Raw genomic sequence first — 21,820 nt, forward strand, 5'->3', positions numbered from 1 at the left:
CTGGCCAGCCACTCAGTCTGCCTCTTTTCCCTGTGTAGAACTAAAGTGAGGCTTAAATTGTGTGGATGGGATGGATTTCTCATTGTAAGTAATATACTACATTAAGCACAGTGTACGTTAGAACCATTCTTTACCACTGAGAGTCATCAATAGTTTAATGTTCACTCAGTAAATATTCAAAGTCCCATTGTTTAAAAATTAATCTCAGAGTCAGATAAACATGTGAACGCTTTTGACGCCAATTGATAAATTGGTCTGTCTTTCATGGCACTCTTATAAATCACAAAAGTGTCCTTTTATTGCATAGAAATGTAAACTGTTATCAAGTACTGCATATGTTCAATTGCACTTAATATACTGACACATGGTGAAACAGGCATTTGGTGTTAATGATAGCCTGAAATGCTGAACACAACGGATTTCAAGGTGCTTGCCCAGCTTTTGTTCTGACAATCACCTATTGTAGTTCCAGCCCAAAGCTGAAATGCAGATGGAGAATATCTGGTCTGTTCCTGAAAAAATGAACGAGGCTCAGTGGAACAGTGCTATTGCTCTAAGAGCTGGTGGAATAATGCTCCACATGATCCCACTTTACAAAAGCTGCGAGAGTTCACATATTGCTGATTTGAGGACACCAATATTGTCTCTAATTGGGCTGACCTTTACTGTTAAAATGCGTACTTGGACACAGAACATCCCACGTTTTTAAGTTTGAACATACCCTGTCCACGCTTAAATAAAGGTCTCCCCCGCAACCCTGCCATATAACTTTAGCTTTGTTGATTAGTCCAGTGAAATGCTAGGGATATTTTTGAGGGCAAAAAACTGCTACCCTTTAAAACCTATTTTTATTTATTTTTAAACAATAGCAGGGAGGAGACTGCTGTAACAAGATAGTGGACTAGATCTTCAAGTGTGTTGAGCTCTGCCTGGCACACCTGAAGACAGAGGGTCAACGGTAGCTTTCTGTCACCTTTCTACCCCCTAATCCTTAGAGCTGGTTCATCCCATGACAAACTGGAGCAGCCTCAAGGCTGCGCTAACTTACAAAGGCTGAAATGGCCCTCTAGAGTCTGATCCAAGATCACTAGAGCGCTGAGCACTCTGGCTCAGCCCCTCCCACTCCTGGCACACCCACTCCTCTGTGTGGGGACAGAAGAGCAGCAGTGGGGGCATGGAGCTGGCTATTCTGGCTTTATGCTACGCAGGCACTCCCGAATACAAGAGGAATCCCCAGTTGGCCACTAAGTGAAGCTTTCTGGCCGCTTTCCACTGCCCAAACAGCTCAAAGCAGTCAAATGGAAGCCTGAAGACTTGGCTTTAACAAAGGACAGGTAGACGCTGCCATGCTTACTGCCATTTTGGATAAAGGCTTCACATGGCTCCTAAGGGAACAAAATTTAAGTGTTGCACTTTTGAAGTGACAGCACTGCGAACTGTGCTTAGTTAATAGCCAACATCCCTGTAATTATTGCATGCAGAAAATGTTTTGTCTGCTATAGGGGTGTGGGTGCGGGGAGGAGAGAGACTCTGAAAATTTAAAACAAAAACTTAAATCAGATCCTGTGTAAAACTATGGCACTTTGTTCTTACCTTTCTTCCTTTGTGAGATGTGTCAATCTTCTACACTTTCGAGCGAGAATAAAACTAAAAAAGAAAACCACACACACAAAAAAGGAATGATGGCATCCATTATCTACACAGTGCCCTTTAAAATGCTATCAGCTGGTGGCTTGATGATGCAGGCTTCCAACATTTGTCTTTTATCTTTAGGTCTTTAGTCTTTACCTGGTGGCCACTTCCCAACCCTTTCAATTCTTACTGAGAAATGTGGCTATAAACTTTTCTTCAGTTCTGCAGGATTTAAGCTCAGCTTTCAGAAAGTTTCTAAAGGTCAAATCTTTATCTCAGGCTGTCTGCTGGAGAAATTTACTAGGGCTACAGTAATGGGAAGAGAGGAAACGTCCTTCCCCAGGCAGCAGAGGGGAAAGTAACCACAGGGCAACAGTAGCCAGTGCATCTGGTGCACTCTTCCTCCTGTGGGGAGGGCATGGGGGACAGACTGGCTGGTGGATCTATGAAGTCATATTTCTCCAGGCCAAGGCTTAATTTGTGCTGGGGCTTGCCAGGGCTGAGCCCTGGCACCTCTAGCTTGGCAGTTCATGGCCCCAGCACCTCTGGGCTTTCTATATCAGTTATGAATGTAAAAAAATTGCTTTAGCCCCCAGCACCTATTTGGTTGAGCCCCAGCACCTCTTTCATTATAAATTAAGCACAACTCCAGGCTCAGCCCCAAACACCTCCTCCACAGGTGTGTGCCACGGCATTGGCGATGTACAGACCTCTTGCTTTGGCCCCTGCCTGCAGGGAACCACACTCTGGTCAGGGTCAGACGATCCATAGGAGCGGTTTCATGGCATAGTAAACTCACTCATGACAGCTGTAGGATTTGATATGGTAATGGCAAATTACGAAGGCTAGAGTAGAATTAGGTGGTATAGTTCAATAGCCTTATATAAGGAAATGTTCCATTTCATTTTTGATTATTGGGGTCAGGGAGGAAAACCACATTTATTGGAAAGAAATCCCTTTTAATAGGGTTGGCTGAAAATTTTCATAAAAAAAACGGGGGGGGGGGGGAGGATTGTAGAAAATTTTAGGGTTGTTTTTTTTTTTAATGTTTGATTTTGGAGGTTTTCCCCCTGCCACCACCAACTCGCTTTACTTTTTTGCCTCCTTTCTCTCTCCTTATCCTTTTTCCATTTTGATAGTGGGGAGGCCAGAGGCAAAAGGAACAGGGGCAGGGAGGGAAACAGAAATAAAACAAACATCTTTTTCCAGGTTTTTCCCCACCAAAAAAATTGAAAATTAAAAAAAAAAAGTGAAAAATTTTTAAAGACAAAATTTTGGGAGCAAAATACTGAATATATTTTGTGAAATAAAATAATTCACCACTTTTCAACCAGCTCTACTTTTTTGTTAATATTTTCAGATATTTTCCTCCAATGGTAGGTTTCCACGTCTCCTCAAACCCCAGGCCCACAAAAATTAACGGGTAATGGCCCTCTTCTCTTTTACCCCATTATGGCAGGAACACTGCAATTGGGTTTGGTATCATCAAGTGTCATTCCAATCACAGCTTCCTCATCTTCAATGAGCATGGTGCCACAGTAGTCTAGAAACCAGAGAGGAGAAAAAAATGGATTTTATTAATCCAGGTAATCTGGAGAACTATGACAGAGAAGGAGGTGAAACCACCAGTGTGGTGTGACCAAGAATATGTCTGGCTCCACGGGATTGTTCTGCCAGAGATTGTGTGCTGTTCCTGGGGCTCTGAGAAGTACTATTTTCTACCTAGGTGAGATATTTTAGATATGGGATCCTGAGACTCTTAGCAACCAGTTCCGGACATCTTTAAAAAGCAGGGACAACATAAGGATATTCATATAACTGAATTTATGACCAAAAAGATGGTGTTATAACCGACATGACTGGGGTACCAATTAATTGCACAGAAACACACTGTTCTCGAGCATTGCCGGTGTTTGTGTCCAACAATTTGGCTAGCACACTAGGTTTTTCTGACTGGCATATGCCAGATACAAGAGATTTCAGGATGCTTGTACTAAATGTTCTGGAAATACAGAATATAATTGTTATTAAAAACATGGCTCTCAAAGCACCAGTTTTCCAGAGCACTATGGACATCTTTACAGACACCTATTGTAAATCTACCCAAAAGCTTAAAGGCAAACAAAGACTGTATGGTGTATTCCTGCAAGAATTAAAGAGGCACTGTGCTCAGCGCTGTCACTTTAAATGGTTTGGGCAATATTTCAACTTCCACACTCTTAGGATCTCTAGCTGGCCAAGACATATGGCTATACGTTTTTAGCTACAAACTATTCTCAAGACAAAATTGTCGCAGTCATGCAGTATATGGCATGAAATCGCTCTCCATTATGCCCCAACTGCACGATTATGTTTAGGTAACTAATGGCAGAGATATGTCTCACTCCAAGATGTCACTGAAGAAAAATGTGGGATGGGGGTAAGGAGAACAACAAGGAACAAGAGTTAGTTATCCCAACTTCTTCCCTCATGTCCTTTATACTCTCTCCCCCCGTCTCTTTTTAGGACTCAGAGAAGTAGCTGAAGAGAGATGAAATCCCCTTCTAATGTGGACTCTTATATTAGCATAATATAATACAAAAGAAACCCCCTGATTAAAATGTAATACCCTGTTTCCTCCAGAAAGGTTCTTTGTAGTATATCATGCACTTGATGACTGAGCCCATGGGAACCCGGCTGATCAGCTGGTTTCTCATTGGTGGTAATGGTGGGTTGAAATGAATCTTCAAATCAAGAATTGGGGGAATGGCACTAATAACATACTTGGCCTGGAAAAGAAATAGTAAGTAAACGAAACACATTATCCAATATTTGAGCCTCTCTCTATTACAGCTGGGGAAGCTTTACAGTATGTTTGTTGACGGTAATATCTTCCAAAGCAAAAGAAAGTTTGCCCCACAGCATGCAAGTTATAAAATAGACCACTCAGGATGTCTTGGTTATAGAAACTCTAAAATGATAACAAGTACTGTACAAATGACTATCCAATTGGGCAGCTATTCCTTTCTAACTGGTTGGAAGACTATTCCTCTTACAAAAGGTTCACTGGGCTCCTTTTCAATTGACCTTTCATTTTCTGGCTTGGAAGCTAACTCTGAAATGTTTCTGGAGAATGTTTCTCTTGCACTGCATTGCTATTATCATCCTGGAGATATTCTTTTATTCTGAAGCTAACTGAATGCAAAGGAGTAGAAATAGTAAAGGAATGGCACAAATACACATTCTAGAATTCTCTGCTTCTCCGGTGCCCATCCCAAGCTGTGTTATTGGTATTTCTTAGGGAATACCAGAAAATGTGACTCCTGGTTATGGTGACTTTCTTCTTTGCTACACTGTGCCCCTGTGTTACAGGCTTATTGAGAAGACAAGTGGAGCAATGAAAGATTTTAAATCCCTACAAATATTTGCTCTAATGTAAGGTAATGAATTACCTCGTATAATTTATGGTCTAAGGTCTCCACAATGACATTTTCACCTGACTGATCAATGCGGACTACAGGTTTCTCTAGCTTCACTCGGCCTCCCAGGCGTTCCATTAGCTTCTCACTAATCTGACCAGAGCCACCAACAAACTTCCTCTCCTGGAAGAGAAAAAGAGACAGTTCAACAATAATGTGAGATGGACAAACCGATTTGGATAAAATAAGAATCATACAGAACATTTGTTCTCAACCCTCAAAATAAACCCAACTCCTTTTTGACCTTTTGGAAAGTCAGGTGACTTAGTTTGGAAAGCTTATGGCTATTATTTTACCCTTTTGTGTACACCTCTGAGCTTGCTGGGTCTGCTCACCAATGGGACTGAAAGTGCCAGAAATCTCATGACAAAGCTGTTCTCATGTGACTTCCAAACCAATTCTGGAGATCCCAGAGGTCCAGCTAAGGTTTGGATAAGCATTCAAACTTGTGAATGCTCAGCTGAAGTCAGTCATCCTTGTTGGAGGTCTGCCCATCAGTAATAGTAACAATGATTGCCATAATTATACATAAACAGGCTACAAAAAGCAAGTAGCATGCTCCCAAAATCTGTCCAGTATTAATTATAACTAGAATTTTTTTAAAAACCTTCTCTCACATATATCAGAGGTGAGCCAAATAGGTTCATTTCAATATAGTAGAGTGCAATTAAACATACATTCATTTCGTGCAAGAACGTTAGCCGATTCTTCCCTTTCTTCATGTGTGTTACTTGCATTAAATACACCGCTTCGCACACATTTTAGGGTTATATAATACATAAATACAGGCATTTATCTTCATCAGATTGGTCTGACAGTCTTATGAACTATGAACATTGGAAAGATTTGATTTTAGTTACCTAGCTATTGGTGGTTGTGATTCAAATATTAGTCTGTATCTATCTAGGCACTTTTGCAGTTCCCATCACCTTACACTACTTAAGTACCTCTCATATATTTAGCCTGTGAGGACAGGAAGTATTACTAATATTCTCATTTTTCAAAGAGGATGAGCTAAGAGAAAGTGGGTGATCTGCCCAAAGTTGGAATCAGGAATTAAACCCAAATCTCCTGATCCCCAGTCCAGTGCCTGAACCACAAGAATGGCCTTCCACATTGATACAACCTGAACCCTATTAATACTGAAATCAATGGCAGCTATTGTCTCTATGAAAAGTAAAAACTATGGGAGTTTGGCTGCCCTGCTAATGCAGCAGTGAACAGTCTTCGTCATTCTTGTCCTTCCTTTTAAAAACAAACAAAACAAACAAGTTTAAAGGGCTTCTGCCAAGAGGCATGCGGTGTTCTTCCAAAGATAAGAGCGGACGGTTTACTGTACCTGCCCACCATTGGTGGTTGAGAATATCCTGCCTGTCCCCCCGCACTGCTTCACGTACCACAGGAACCAGAGAGCAGAGACCTCATGAGGCTCAGAGGTGACATCCACATTCACAAACAGCGTTGCAAACCTCTTGCTAGCACTGCACATGGGATCAAAGTAAAGTTGGTATGTTACTATAAAAGCAGTAAGATGATATCCATCGCCTAGTCCTATTCTCTAGCAACAATGAAAGAAAGGAGCCTCGCAACCCTCCTCTGCCAGTGATGTTAACAGGTATTTTGCCCTCAACGTCAATGGGACCAGCAATGGCCCGTGGTAATTAAAATAATTGTTCTTATATAGTGCTTTACACAGGAGAATTTCAAAAGAGCTTGCCAAAAATTAATTAAGCCCTACAACATTCCAGTGAGGTTAGTAAGTATTATCCCTGTTTTAAAGTGGCTAAGTGACCTTTACTGGGTGACACACTCCGTGGGAGATTATATTTTCTTCTGCTAACATCTGGAGACAATTGTCAGTCATTCAAGATTCAGGGAACAATGAAGCAAGGCCAGACAGCTCTAATGGGCTTTGAAGCTCTGCACGTCAGCTACGTACCCCTCCAATCCCCCCATGTCACCCATGAGACCTGCAGTCCTTTCTGCTGCTGATTGTACCTGTCTCCCCACTCCTTCAGCCAGCCACAGTCTCCTCCGCTGTATAACCTCCTGAACCCTTCAGGAATATGGGAGTCTACGAGGACAGTAAAGCTCAGCAGAGACTGTGAGAGAAGCTCCAGGTGGGTAGTGATCATTCTCATCCTTGTTCTGTCCACATTTTGGATGGATTGCCATCCAGCTGCCTCCTTCTCTGTCCTTTTAAGAGTAGTAGCGTGCAGGTAATCAGTCAGAATTCCCCTTTGTGGGGACACACAGAACAAAGAAACAGCCTTGGGGGAGTCAGGAAAAAAGCAGAATGGCGAGTAGGCCTTGAGTGGAATCGTTACAGATTTATGAGGCAGACTGACAATAAAGGAGAAATCGTGATGCTATTTGCACAGCCATGTAACTATGTTGTGCATTGGACCCTGGGCATGTGCAATGGCCTCTGCCGATGACCATACATGTAGAAAAAAGTGGGCTGTGAAATTTGATCTTTGTTTTCTCTCTTACTGTTTGTGCTTTGATTTAAGAGATGACAAATCTACTGAGAATTATTACAGATGAAAGATCTGTACAAGTTTTCAGGATGGGTTAAAAGATGTGTGAATACAGGCAGGAGTAAACATTCTTTCACTGAACTTCAGTTACCTGCTCTCTCCTCACATTGCACATTTGTATAGGTGTATTAAAGCCATGTGAAGGAAGTCCTATGTCTTCTGAGCAGAAGATGCTCATTTCAGCCGTGTAACACCACATGGGGCTCTGCAGTTACTGCCTTTGTCAACTGCAACCCAGCAAATAACCTCCAAAGCCAGTCAAAAATCCTGGTTTTAAACTATTTTGTCTTTTGTTTAGTCAAACATTTTTTAAAGCAAAAAGGCTTTTAAAAAAAATGAATGCATTTAAGCAAGTTTAAATTCAATTCTTCACAGTAACAGCATCTTCTTTGTCTGCTTAATGAACAGACATTTCCACTGAAGCAAAAGGCCAAGAGCCAAGTTACCCTCCAAGTAGGCTTGACCTTTGATCTGCTTTTATGAATGTCCTTGACAGCCCGGGAATATTTGTCTATGGGCAACCGCAATAGCAACACTACAATTTGATAAGCAGGATCGTTTGCATGTTTTGACCACCATATTTCAGCTATTCATCAGCATCTTAACTAGATGCCCAGCGCTCACCAATAAAATAAGCAATAAAAGAAGTAATCCTGTAGGGACTAGTGGGGGATTTTTTTTAGTGCTAGGTGATATTTTAAGGTAGTGATTAGATACTTGTCCATGATATATCCATGTCATTGAGAAGAAAAGCATTTCTGGAGGCAGCAATTCAACAAAGATGAAACCCAGCATTTCAGTTTAGTAGAAAGATTCCTTGTGCCAGTTTTCTTATAATCCTTTATTATAATCAGTTACTATATACCTTTGAGAAGATTAGGTGTAAACTGGGAGTGCTGGGCTCTGAAGCTCTTTGAAGTAGTGATTGATCACCAATGCTAATGTGATACTTCCACATGTGTGCATGTTTAGTGGCTTCATGCTATTTCCTCTCTGTTAGTCACTGAGAAATTGCATGCAATCTGTGTCTATAAAGATTCTACCTCTCTTCCTTTAGCACCATAAAAAGGTTATGATTAAACAGGCATTTATTTAGTTCTTATTTACATATATTGTAAATATGATCAGCTCTGAAAGATGTTTTATTATATTTAGTGGAGGAATAAATACATGTATTAATATTTTACAGACATATAATACTTTTAGACAATGATCTAATTTTTCCATAATATTTTGCCACTTTCCCATTATTTTTGGTATTTTAGCTCCACAATTTCATCTATTATTTCACATGGAAGTGGCTGTTTGGTTTCAATCATTAGCACACAATGCTATTTCAGCATGAAATGTCAAACTGAAGCAAATCTGCATAATCTGTCAGACAAAAGGAAAGAATGGAGGATTACCCTTCTGGACGATTGCATTCTAGGGATAGAAAAACTGCTATGGCATGTAACCTAACTTTTGATTGCACATGGCAGATCAAGTTTAGATGTACATATAAAATCTGAAAAGCATCTTGGAATTAAAACAGGCGGACAATTACGTCAAAATTCAGGTAAAATGTCAAGTCATAGTCCATCACAGATTAGAAAGATGTGACTCTCCTTGTCTGGTGCTGTACGATATTGTGCAAGATTGTACAGGGCCTCTTTTCCAATTTAAGAGGCTGGATCACCTGTAACTATGTATATGAAAGATGGCTGACAACCATCTTTCTTACAGACAGTACATACACTTACTTAAGTCAATAGCATTTACTATTGTTGCTCAAACTTGTTCTCCTTAGAATTTGTCTAAAATGGTTTATTCCCAGGGATCTTCCCCTTTGGGACTTCCTTCGGCAAGGTCTATGGATAACCGATTGCAGTACAATTAGATGCCTTAGGATTTTGTTATTTATGTTACATTTCCAAAGGCACAAATAAAGGCAAAAACCATAGGAAGGTTTTGGACAAATGCCTGTTGCAACTGTATTGTGTGGCGGACACCCATTCACAGTGAGCATGTGGCCACTAGTGGCTGGTTGAAGCTTAGAAATAATAGTAAGTGTGCATTTTCTAGCTGAAAGATAGCAAATAACTTCCTTTAGCTTAAGCAGGCACAGGTCTGTGTTTCTAGAGCTGTAGGCTCATCCTGGTTCTAGCTCCTGGGTGTAGTTTATTTAGTAATTCTGATAGTGTACTTCTAGAAATGGGTCTGCTTTAGAGCAACACCATGCTATAATTTTCTTATGTATGACAAAGTCTAGTCAAACTGTTCTTGAGTTACAGGTGAAATAAAAATTAATGTGATGTTTGCATAACAACAAGCAGTACTGTCAGTATCTCCGTGCTATACAGTGCTGTACAGTGGTAACAAAAGGGGACACTTGGGTGTTAAGGTAATTCAGTCTCAGGACTGTATACTGAATTCTTACAGCGATTGTAGAAAATCAGCTCTCCTAACACTAAATAATTGAAAGCAATATCTCATCCAAAGTTCTATACAGGAACCTGGCTACACCAGAGCAACTCTCTTTTATTGCCAAACATTCAGAACTTCTGATTAAACTAATTACAAAATCGGAGTCTTGTTAAATCTCCTGTCATCTGACCTGGAAGCATTACACTAGACTAACCAAAAAGCAAAAGAAAATAATCTTTTTGTGCATAAAAAATATTTACAAAAACAACAGAAAAGCTGAAAATTTGCCACCATGAAGCAATACCACTATGAAGATTCAAGTCTGTAATTGCTTTGTGCTGTTTGTTTGCTCTTAAAACTACAGTATCCCTTAATGCTATGCTGTCAGATTAAATTCCAGGATTTAAGGGTGCTGCTAGCTATCAACAGATGTCTAAAAACTACGTATCTGAAAACTTAACTCTCTCTGATTTCTGGAATGCCCAAGATACATACAACATAAATTTCCAAGTTTAGTGCATGAGGCAAGCAGATATTTTTCAGTTCATCCACACAGGCCTGATACAGAGCCAGCTGAATCCAGTTATAAGCAGATCATCAGCAAATGAAATAAAAGAGTGTATAACAAGCAGAGATGTTACCCATGGTTTCAATGCTCGCAAACATGACATTTTCATCTGATCTTTATTTGAGTTAAAATAACATGAAAAATAATGGGATGCCCTGTGTATTTGCTCAGTTATTATAGTTATCAAACCTGATCTCCATTTAGAACCCTCTGCTCTTCAGAAGGTCATTAATATGACCTTCTGAAGTTAAGGTCATATTAATGAGGATGAGCCATGGATGTTCAAGCATCAGCGTCAAGCCAAGGCAGTATTTGGATGGGACGCCTCCAGAGAAAAAAATCAAGTGCTGCAAGAAGTGCTGTTGGTGATTTGGTAGGTGATTCAATGCCCCATCATAATGTCAGTGAACACTGTATGTCTGGAAGTTTTGTCTTTCAGATTAAGATGTAAAACCAATATCCTGTTCATTTGTGGTCATTAAACCTCTTAGCGTATTTCAGCAAAAGTAGTGTTAGCTGTGATCAAATTTCAGTGAGGATAATTAGAATCTGCCCACTCCAATTACTCCAGGCACTTTCAATGGGACATTGTACTCCTCACTTCCTGTGCTTAGATGTTGCTCTTCACAGTTGGCCTGCAGCACTATCCAACTATAACCTGTTATACATTTTAATATTAAAGTGATTCTTACTTTGTCCAACAAACTTTGTCTATGAAATCTTGCATAGACATTTTGTCCCATTCTTCTGCATGTGGTGCCTTCCATGGGGCTTCATTAGGAATCTAGGACAACAGAAGAACAGCGAATGTTCAGTAACAACATTGCACACTGTGGATCTGTCTTCACTACATACAGTGGACTGGCACAGCTACATTGTGCAGCTATGCTGGCACAACCCGATAGGGTAGACACAGCATACACAGACAGAAAGGATTTTTCTGTTTGTGCAGGAACACCACCTTCCTGAACCTAGTTAGCTAGGTCAACGGAAGCATTCTTCCATCAACACACTCTGATTTGTTTTCAGGAATTGGCTTAATGGTATAAAGGATGGGACTAGAAAAGTGATCCAGAAATTATGCTTTCCCAGATTTATACCAATCATTTTTTTGGGGACAAAAGGTTTTTTCTCAGCATTTACCTTAGCTTTCTATTCCAAATAAGACTCTTTCTATTTTTACTTTATAGGCAGAATTCTTAGGTACATTTTCAGTGAAAACACTTAGCACAAAATTCTGCTTTTCTGAAAAACACCAGCCTTTCTCCCTTTTACAATAGTAAACTTGTCTCTTAACACAGACTAATTTTTAACTGAGTCAATTGATTTCACATTTAAATTAGAAGATACAGACTGTGATTTAAGACTTTTTTTTTCAAACAAACTCTTTAAAGAAAAGACATAGTTGAATAGTTTTCTCTGATCAGTATATATTTTTGCTATTATTTTTAGTATTATTTATTCTATAAAAATTGAGGCGGTTTTCAAAGGCAAGAGAGCAACTCTTATGGATAGAAAAATATCTGAGAAGAGAGTCAGTATCAGAAGCTGAGTAATAGAAAATGTATTATTTTGGGGGCACTAATTCAGTTTCAATCATAACAATGCAAGACCACAGTCACAAGCTCACCTGCACTACAGAATTCTGTTAAATGTTCTTGCTGGAAATTTGCACAAGTTCTAAACAGAAATAAAGTGGACTTAGCAGAAGATTTAAAAAAAAATAGACTAAAATGTTGCCTAGTGAGGTAAAATGCTGTGCTGGAGAGAAGTATGCAATTCTATAGCTCCCCTGTTTATGTTTCGAAGTACCTGCGCTTTCCTTTTTAAACACTCCTAGCTCAACAGTATAGTGAGAACCAGTGTACATCACCTTTAATATGTACTTAGCTGATCAAGTTAGGTTAAAGACTCTGAGGAAGGAGTTTAGCATATGTTAAAGGCAGTGTGCCTTGCCTACACTAGGCTATCAGGACATGCTAGTTAGTATGTGTCATTTAACATGTGCTAACATCACATCTTTGAATCCCATACAAGGGCTAACTGCATTGGATAGCTGAGCCTCTACACACCTCCTTTCCCATTTCATCCATCGTCCTCCACAGATTGTTGAAATCTAAGATGACAAAAGGGTTCCACATAGTAGGAAATGCACCCTTAAAGGGATAACTTTTACCCTAAAAGAAAAAAAAAGCATAATCAGAATACAATTTTTAATTCACTTGAATGACCACAACCTCAATGTACATAAGTTAGTACCGAAGACTTAAACAGTCACCAAACAGCTCCAACCAGTATACATAGTAGTAATCATTTGACAGGTTAGTTAATCTGCTGCACATCAGAGTAGAATTAACAGGAAGAACAAACGATAAGAATGCTCTAACCTTGTATCTTTAAAGGCTGAGTCAGTAGGTTTTAGACTGACACCTCCAACCAAGACAAAAAGTAAGGTTGTTAAGCCCAGCACAAAAAGCAGGCAGCTTTGGAGTGTTGGCATTTATTTGGGGTGATCAGTTTTGTACTGTATATTTATGTTTGATTACATTTTCTTTCCTAAATGAGATTGAAAAATATTATGTTATTCATTTTAAAGGTACAATATTAGTTTCCTTCAAAATCAAAGCAAAGTGACTGTGATACGAAGACTATCTTGGCCATAGCCCAGGGGTTTTCCTGAAACAAACATCTATTTATTTGAAAATTTATAGTTTCAAAAAGACTAAATAAAAAGTTAGCGTTTGTGAATCATTAATCTTTATTAGCCATTCATTATTTGCCACAGTTGGTATATAAGTTTCATTGAGATACGGTAACAAGTATGGAAGTCATTATTACATTGGCTGCATAAATATTTAATTAGATTTTACATATAGTTATTACTATGAATTAAGGAAGTCTGGCTTCATGGAAGGAGTGGGAAGATGGCTAATTTGTAGATACTATTTTGTTTGTAGGGGATTTACCTAGTTGTTTTTGTGGATGGCTGACTGGATAGTTTTGTGACGCTACTAAAAGTCACTGACCTTAGTTATCCCTTTCCCAAAAAACACATTCCAGGGCCTACTGAGAATATTCTCTGGTAAGAACACTATAGGTTATTTAATGTTGCAAGGAATACACAGCCTTGGTGAAAAAAAAATCACACATGCATTTAAGATGGTATTGCAGCAATAGGAATACAATGGATATAATATTAAATTTTAATAAACATTTCATACAATGTCCCACAAAATGATGACTGGAAACAAATTCAAATGGACTTGTATATAAGCATTATAACACAATTAAAATGTTAAGAAATGGATAACAATAAACAACAATATATCATGTTGAGAAGTGTCTATTGGACTGTTGTATGCAGCAATGTTAGGCCTGGTTTTATTTAACCTCTTTATCAGCAATCCAGAAGAGGGGATAAGGTGAACATTAGTTAAATCTGCAGGTGTTGCAGACACCAGAGAGTGCAGCAACACTACACAACGGGACCCTGAGAGATTAGAAAAGTGGGACGGAAATAAAGTGAAATACAACCTTGAAAAACCCAAGCTAACAACATTTGAGGAAATCTAATTCAAAGGGAGGGAACTACTTAAAAAGCAGTAATGTCAAAAACAAACTGAAGGATGATAGTAATAGCAAATTGCAAATCAATTTGTAATGAGATAGACCAACAAAACACACAATGCCATTTTGGACAAAATGAAAGAAAGACTGTTTTCGGTACACTGTTTGTAAGGACACAGGGAGCCTAGTGGAAGGCAGCTGGGAAGGCCTGTAAGTAAAACCAAAGCAGTACAAATAGGAGGAAAACAGTGGAAGGAGTTTGGGGTTTTTTTATTTTATTTTACATACGGACATAACAGTTATTACTAGGGATGCCTGAGAACAACATGTCCTTTCACAGTAACTTGCCATGTGGGGAATTTGTCGTCAAAATATGGTGTTTCATCAAAGCCAAAGCCTTTTGCAAAGACATGTCAATTTTGATGAATTTTTTGTTAGAAAGTTTTCTGAGCTCCAGGGTGGACTGTCCAGTCACTTCCAGAGAGAAAGAGAGAGACTCTGATGGAAAACTTGATCTTTTCAACCTGAAAACTGCTGTTTCAACACCGTTTTGTTTCATGAAAACATTTGAAAGGTTTTGATTTTATTCCAAAGGGGAACAAAATACAAATTTTTGATGGTGACTTGAGAACAACAATTCCATTGTGTGGAAACCTTTGAGGTTTCAACATTTGTTTTCTTTCTGCACTGTAATTGGCTGAAGATGAACCTGGGCAAGAGTGAGATGATGCTCAAGAGGGAAACACTTGGAAGATCTAACTCCCACTATCACCTTGCCCTTCATTGAAGGAGTCTGCCCTTAGATTATCAAATCTTTCCATGATTTAGGGAGGCTCCTATCCCATTGTAAAATGTTGCAGTTGCAATCAGTCCTCCTGCAAATTTAACAGAGGAGACTGCTGAGAAGTATGTTCTCCAGAAAGTGTTGTTTTGGGTTTTTTTGCATGGGCTTGCTTTAAGCCACGGGGATACATTTTCAGCCTCCTAACTATATACCTGAAATTATAATCTATAACCTTACTATAACATTACCGTAACAATTACTATAACATTACTAAAACAACCATGCTCAGTGCATTATGAGCCTTCTGAAGACACCCAACATGACAAACTTTGCATTGGATACCACACAATCATTTTATAAAGATGAACATGGGGGTGTAGGGTGTTCCCCCCCCCCCTTGTACAGAGCATCACAGTAAGTTTCTGCATTTCTTTAAAAAATCCAACATTGGCCAGACACAAGATCCTGGATTAGATGGACCTTTAGTCTAAATTGCTACAATTGTTAACTGTTCCTCTGAGGTGGGATATATCTCCAAGTTTTGCCGGAAAATTAGTATAACTACAAGAAAGTTGCACTATTACATAGACTAGGTGTCACAGGGTGGCTGGCCCCTGTAAATGAAGTAGGTCCAGCTCCCTTGTGCCAGAACAAGTATTCCCTGTTTGGCCAATTGAGAGGGTGGGGCAGCCGCTGTGGGCTATGAAGGATGAGGAAGAGATGCAACAAGAGGACATCCCAGTGACTCAGAGCAGACTGGTTCAGTCAGGGGCAGGTGAGAGTTGCCAGAGAGTAGGGGACTGGAGGAGTCCCAGAAAGAAGCAGAAGGCGGTTGCTGGGAGAAGGCTGAAGGCAGCAAGAGGGGTTTGCTGGCTGGCATCCCCGAGCCAGGGCCAGAGGAATGAAGGCAGGAAGAGGGACGGGAACTGCCCGCTGGCTCTAACCCAGAGCCAAGGGCCAGAGAGTTCTGAAGGCAGGGGAGCAGCAGAGGCGCTCACCCGCTGATATCGCCAGGTTTGGAGAGCGGGACCCATAGGAACCGTAAGAGGATCTGGGGGAGTAAGGGATGCTCCCCTGGCAAGTTCGTGCTGGAAAGAGCAGGGCTGCACTCCAGCTGGATGGCTGGGGTAGTTGTTATGGGACAAGGACAGGAGAGGAGTGTACTGAAGAGCCAGGGCATGGTGAGAGATGCCAAGGCGATATGTTGCATGTATTGTTTGGCTTATGCTGGGGGGGAATTCTGGACTGTGGGACTTTTGTTACGACTTGTGTGCACAGGACTCTTGTAACAAATAAACTTGCAACAAGGACTATATTTATACTTGGGAAGATGCTTTGTATTATTTCTGGGGAATCTGAAGGAGAGAAACTGAGGCAGGTGCATTTATGCCGCAGCCTGCAGCAGGAGGGCGTTCCAGGAGGGGTGCCCAGTGACACTAAATAACACTTTTCATCCAAAGAAGCTGCATTTGAAACATGTTGGCAATTTCTTTTAGCCTCTCAGGAAAGGCTAATGCCAAGCATTATGGCTATTAATAAATAATTTTTACAGCAGTGAAGACAAACTTGACTGTGAGCCTAAACGATTTTGGAATGGTGGAACTACATTTCAGAAGTGTAAATCTTGTACCAGTCTTCCCTAAGAAAGTGTAAAACTGTTCTGTTTCAAGTACCTTACATTTTCCAGGCCTACAAGCATGAAACACACATGCATGCTGTGCTCAAGAAAAACCAAGACAGAAGCAGACAGCATTCTCTTTATTCTAATTATTGATTTTGTTCTGCGCTTCCTTCTCCACCTGAGGCACTTCTGTCTGAGTTATCCCCTCTGAATTAACTCAAGTCTCATGAGTTCCCTATGCTTCTGCTGACTAACACTACACTTAAAATATTCTTGTTTTGGTATTCTTCTTACTCTTTTATGGCATTTGAACTGCAGAAAGGGAGAACTCAGACATGTCTCCTGTGCAGAAAACTGTGATGCCTGATTTCTCATATAGCACAAGGGTATTTCAGTCTGGATAAAGAACAACAATTCTAGAACTAAAGATGCCTTGGATGCAAGCTATGTAAAAGTATGTGTAAGCCATGCCTGCTCAGTGTGGCACTCTGTCCCCATCTAGTAGTGGCGAGGCCAGCTAGAGAAACTGATGAGCCTGTTACAGCCCTGGCTAAGAGAAATGCATCTTTTACTCTGGCAGTAGAGGCTTATGCATTAATATCAAGAGGTCCTAGGTTTGACTCCTGCTGCCAACAACTCACCCAGGGGTGTCAGCATTACATATGCACTGCTATAGTCATTCTAGTTTTAGCTTACTATGTAGGGCCATGACTACTGATGCCAAAAGCTTTCCAAAGAAAGGCCAGGCCCACAGATGAAAATAATGTGCCAGGATGTGCAAACTTTTTACCTCTTTTCATTTCTTTATATATAACCATGTGATCAAGTCAGACTGGCCTCGGAAATATAACTATAAATGTTACTCCAACTGCATATTTAATTTCACTTCTCAACATCAGTACCCAATGCCCAAAGGCATGGATTTTCAAAGGCATTTTATTCATAAACTTGTGATTTTGCCAAAAATAGAGCCTCGGTGAGAACAGCGGAAGCTGGACCTGCTTCAGTATAGGACTCTCAGCTGCTCTGAAAGGTTGATGCCATGTTATACAGTAACAGAGGATGTTGAAGAGGCTGACAGTACAAAGGACAAATGTAACAAAACCAGGCAAACCATCAAACTTAGACACAAACAAAAAGAGAACCAAAGAACTTAAGGTAAAGTCTCACCGGCTATTACACCCCCAACCGGGGCTCTAAAAGGAAATTATTCCATTCATCTGCTTTGGAAAACAGCATTACAAATAATGCCTTGCTAGGCTAATATAAGGGCTATGGGTGCCAGTCTCCTGTGCACACCCATTCTTAGATTATATTAAGCAAGTGCTGTGGCACAAAAAGAGAAAAAAGTGTAGTCATGATAGAATCATAGAAATGTAGCACAGCCACAATAGGGATTGCCTGAACTGGGGCTGGAGGTTGTGCTCCAGGTACTTTCTTTGGGGAGCAAACAGACAGAGAGTGAGCATGGAGTAGGAAGAAGGAAGCCATAATTCTGCCCTTTCCCCCACAGTAGAGCTTGCTGGTTACAAGGGAGAGTAATGGGAGGGTTCTCTGCTGCACTCCACAAAGCGGTGTTGCCTATTACTGTTCCCTTCCAGCACCTAGGGGAGCCCAAATGAAACTATGCATCTCTGAGGCACAATGCCTCCTGATGCTTATGCACCACCCCCTACCATTAATAGAGTGTTGAAGAATGATGAAGCAGCCCTTTGTCTGTAAAATATTAGACGTGGAAGCACTGTGTCCCATTTGTCTGTAAAACACCATACCCATTTATCCTAAATAAAAATAATCTGTTCTTATTTCAAGACAGTGGCTTTCAACCTGTGGTCTGAGGACCCTGGGGGGTCCACAGACTATCTCTAAGATTTCCAAAGGGGTCTGTTCCTCCATTTGGAATTTTTTAGGGGTTCACAAATGAAAAAAGGTTGAAAACCACTGCTCTAAGAAATTGCATGTAATGCGCAAAGCATTCTCTGCATCATGCTACCATAGTTATTCCTTTAGCTAAACTGTCTCAACCCTGGAGACATAGGTGCTAATCCCACCACAAATGTCACCCTATAAATTGATTCATTGCTATGTATGTTTGTAAGTATGTAGTGCCCTGTACTGATTTACAGCATGTGCATAATCATACCAGTTTTCTTCCCTGCTTAAAAATGAGTGATACCATGAGTGATGTCTGATACAGCAAGGAACAAGATACTACAGAGACATGGTAAAGAGCCAGGTCAGTATGAAATTCAATCTATGTAGAAACCACACTGTTTCTCAGCTGCAGCTCTACAGAATATATCTGGAAATTTGCACTCACTTACACAGTGAGTAAGACACCTAAAATTGTGCAGAATTTGTCACTTAATTCCTGTGCAAACATAACTCTTATTAAAGCATGCTGGCTAGCAAACCAAGCCAAGCAACACTCCTGCCGCTGTGATGAACAACTAGACCTACACATGAAATTGTATTAGAGTTGTCAAAGAATTTTATTTCTAATTAGAAAAAGGCCAGTTTGACCTACAAGCTCCATTCTCTATCTCTTCTTGTTGTTCAGGACTCCATATGTTGAGATAATTAGTTACCATAGTCATCTGTATGCTATAAATATACAGCTGGAGTAATCAATCTAATTTGAAAAAAATATATATTATATATATATTAATTCCATATAAAAATATGAACCAAAAAGACCACTGAAGTTGCAAAGTCAAGAATTCAGTTAGGAAATATGGTTGTCTATGCAACCTTAACTTGGCCCTCTTGCACATATGCATTAGAACAGCTTTTAATTACTTGATCAAATGATATTAATTCTAGTCCACTATGATTGTCAGTGTTTTGTAAATGGTGATATGCAGGAGTATCTCCATTTTACATGCAACATAACCAAGCACATACACTTGGAACAATCATTCTGAAAGGCAGTGGAGCTAAGTGGCTAAAACTGGGGTCTGTCATATTATAGACCTGAGTTCCATTCCCTGTTCTGCCAACAAGTGACCTTGTACAAGCTCTCAGATCCTTGGTTATCTCATCTGCAAAAGGTAGAGTAGGGGAAAGGATACTTGCCTGCCTCCTACAGTAGGATTATGGGGCCTTGCTTTATAATAAGCTTTTTGAAGTGCACAGAATTAATACCAATCAGTGGAAGAAGTGTTACTAGAAATCATTGCATCTGGAATCGCAAACCTTTCTATGCTTGAATAAAAATGCTTACAAAATTAAATCCACTGAAAATGTTTCCTATTTCATTCCATAAAACCCTTTTGTGGGTGTTTCTGGATTTTTTTTCTCTTTCCTTTTCTTTTAAAGAAAAAAATGTGGGGGAGAGGAGTTTCAGTTTGGGAAAAATATCACCCTCGGTTGACTTGCTGGTAAAGAGACAGGGCCCCTGTGCAAAACCAGATAATACAGTTTATTAAAAACAGAAGAGAATGTTGGGATCACTCAAATTTTTATGATGCTCCAGGCTCTGAAATTTGTTGGTTAAAAGCGATGCATGACACCAGATCGGCTCCAACAGGCATGTGTGAAACCCCCAAGAATCAAGCAGCAGCTCCTGTTTGAAATAAGCATTTGTCTCGTCTCCGTTTTTATGATGATGCTCAATCAGCAATATAAGGAAAAAACCAGTTATTACAATAAAGTGCAATTTAGGCTTTGCTCCAAGCAGCCTAGATTAAACAAGCTGAGTGGGTACTATGGCTGCTTATCCTTATCTCCTAGGAAACAGAAGGAAAGGACTCAGAAAGGTTCCTTCCATTCATCTGCCAATTCTAATTAATCAAAAAGCCTTGTTTGATCATGTAATTTTTTCTTATTCCTTCCATCCACACACAAACCATAAGGGCACAGTTGCCAGAGTTCAAGTGAACTTCACTGATATTTAGCATCTCTGACCAGACCTGCTCTACAGACAGCGCTGAGAGAAGCGACCACCACGTACGCTACAACTTTGCTTTTGCAATTTTGTCTGTACATCACATAGCATCTTTTACCCCTGCTATAATACTTTTATTTGTTAAAAAAAAATCTAACTGTAAATTCACTCTTTGCAATCGTTGCCAGATGGCCGGCACTCGAAAGTGAAGATGTCCATTTATCCACAGGGCAGGGCCAAAGCAGACAGCACAAGAGCAAGCTTCCTACACATTTCCATCAATAAGAAAAGGAGTACTTGTGGCACCTTAGAGACTAACCAATTTATTTGAGCATAAGCTTTCGTGAGCTACAGCTCACTTCATCGGATGCAAGTGCATCCGATGAAGTGAGCTGTAGCTCACGAAAGCTTATGCTCAAATAAATTGGTTAGTCTCTAAGGTGCCACAAGTACTCCTTTTCTTTTTGCGGATACAGACTAACACGGCTGCTACTCTGATTCCCATCAATGATTGCTACCTCAACTACAACATGGAGAGAATCAAGCTTGGGGGTATTTTCATCTCTCTCCCCATGCAGTCTTTGGCCTCTCTTTTGAGAGTGTCAATGAGGCGGACTGTACAAGGATGTTTTTCGTGATGTGGACTGCTACCTCTCCCCACTCTTGAGGTTATTTTATAGCTGGGGAAAATGTGAGCTGATGACCTAGAAGTCAAAAAGTTCCATACCCCATTACCAACACATTCAACCTCCACGTCCCCCTGTGATCATGTAATTAGAAAAGTGACTTTAAATTTATTTGGTTTCATTTTCGCACCACGAGAGGCTCAACTTCTGAAAAGATGCTACACAGTGGCCTAATTCCTACTTGCACACAGCTATCAGGTTTTCAATTAAATAATCCCCAGTAACTAAGGCAAGGGGAAAGGAGGGATGACGACATTTTGAGTCACCTATCACGGACGGCAACTAAGAGTCTCACACACGTTGATGACAGTGGCATTCAGAGGAAGAAGATATGCACTGAGGAAAAGTGCTTCAATTTCATCTAGTCATTTAAAACCCATTTAAGCCATTACATGCTAAGCTATGCTACCAGAACCTGCCATTAATTGTTGTAAAGCAGGTCACAGACTTAAATAAATCATATTGCTCAACTCTAACGTACGTACATTTCACGGATACCACAGAAATACACAAACACCACTGACCTATGTGCTAGAGATACAGTAATCACTTATCCCATTGCCAATTAAATCCCAATACAACAGTGGTATCATGTCTATAATTCATAAACAAGACCATAGCAAACTGCATTTTAATAACACTGTCAGTTCCACGGTAATATCAAAAATGAAG

General features: G+C 40.1%; 1 protein-coding gene across 1 annotated transcript in view; it reads right to left on the minus strand.

The window, feature by feature from the left end:
* The window catches only part of LOC125642900 (amine oxidase [flavin-containing] B-like), an 83,291-nt gene that overhangs the window by 16,682 nt on the left and 44,789 nt on the right, over positions 1-21,820 (minus strand). Inside the window, exons 4-10 of the mRNA XM_048864829.2 lie at positions 12,677-12,781; positions 11,297-11,388; positions 6,430-6,571; positions 5,064-5,213; positions 4,241-4,400; positions 3,079-3,175; positions 1,594-1,647 (exon numbers count right to left, since the gene is read on the minus strand). Coding sequence (XP_048720786.1) covers positions 1,594-1,647; positions 3,079-3,175; positions 4,241-4,400; positions 5,064-5,213; positions 6,430-6,571; positions 11,297-11,388; positions 12,677-12,781 — 800 coding nt within the window. The remainder of the gene's footprint in view (positions 1-1,593; positions 1,648-3,078; positions 3,176-4,240; positions 4,401-5,063; positions 5,214-6,429; positions 6,572-11,296; positions 11,389-12,676; positions 12,782-21,820) is intronic.

This window comes from Caretta caretta, chromosome 1 (genome assembly GCF_965140235.1).
Source record: "Caretta caretta isolate rCarCar2 chromosome 1, rCarCar1.hap1, whole genome shotgun sequence".
Classification (NCBI taxonomy): domain Eukaryota; kingdom Metazoa; phylum Chordata; order Testudines; family Cheloniidae; genus Caretta; species Caretta caretta.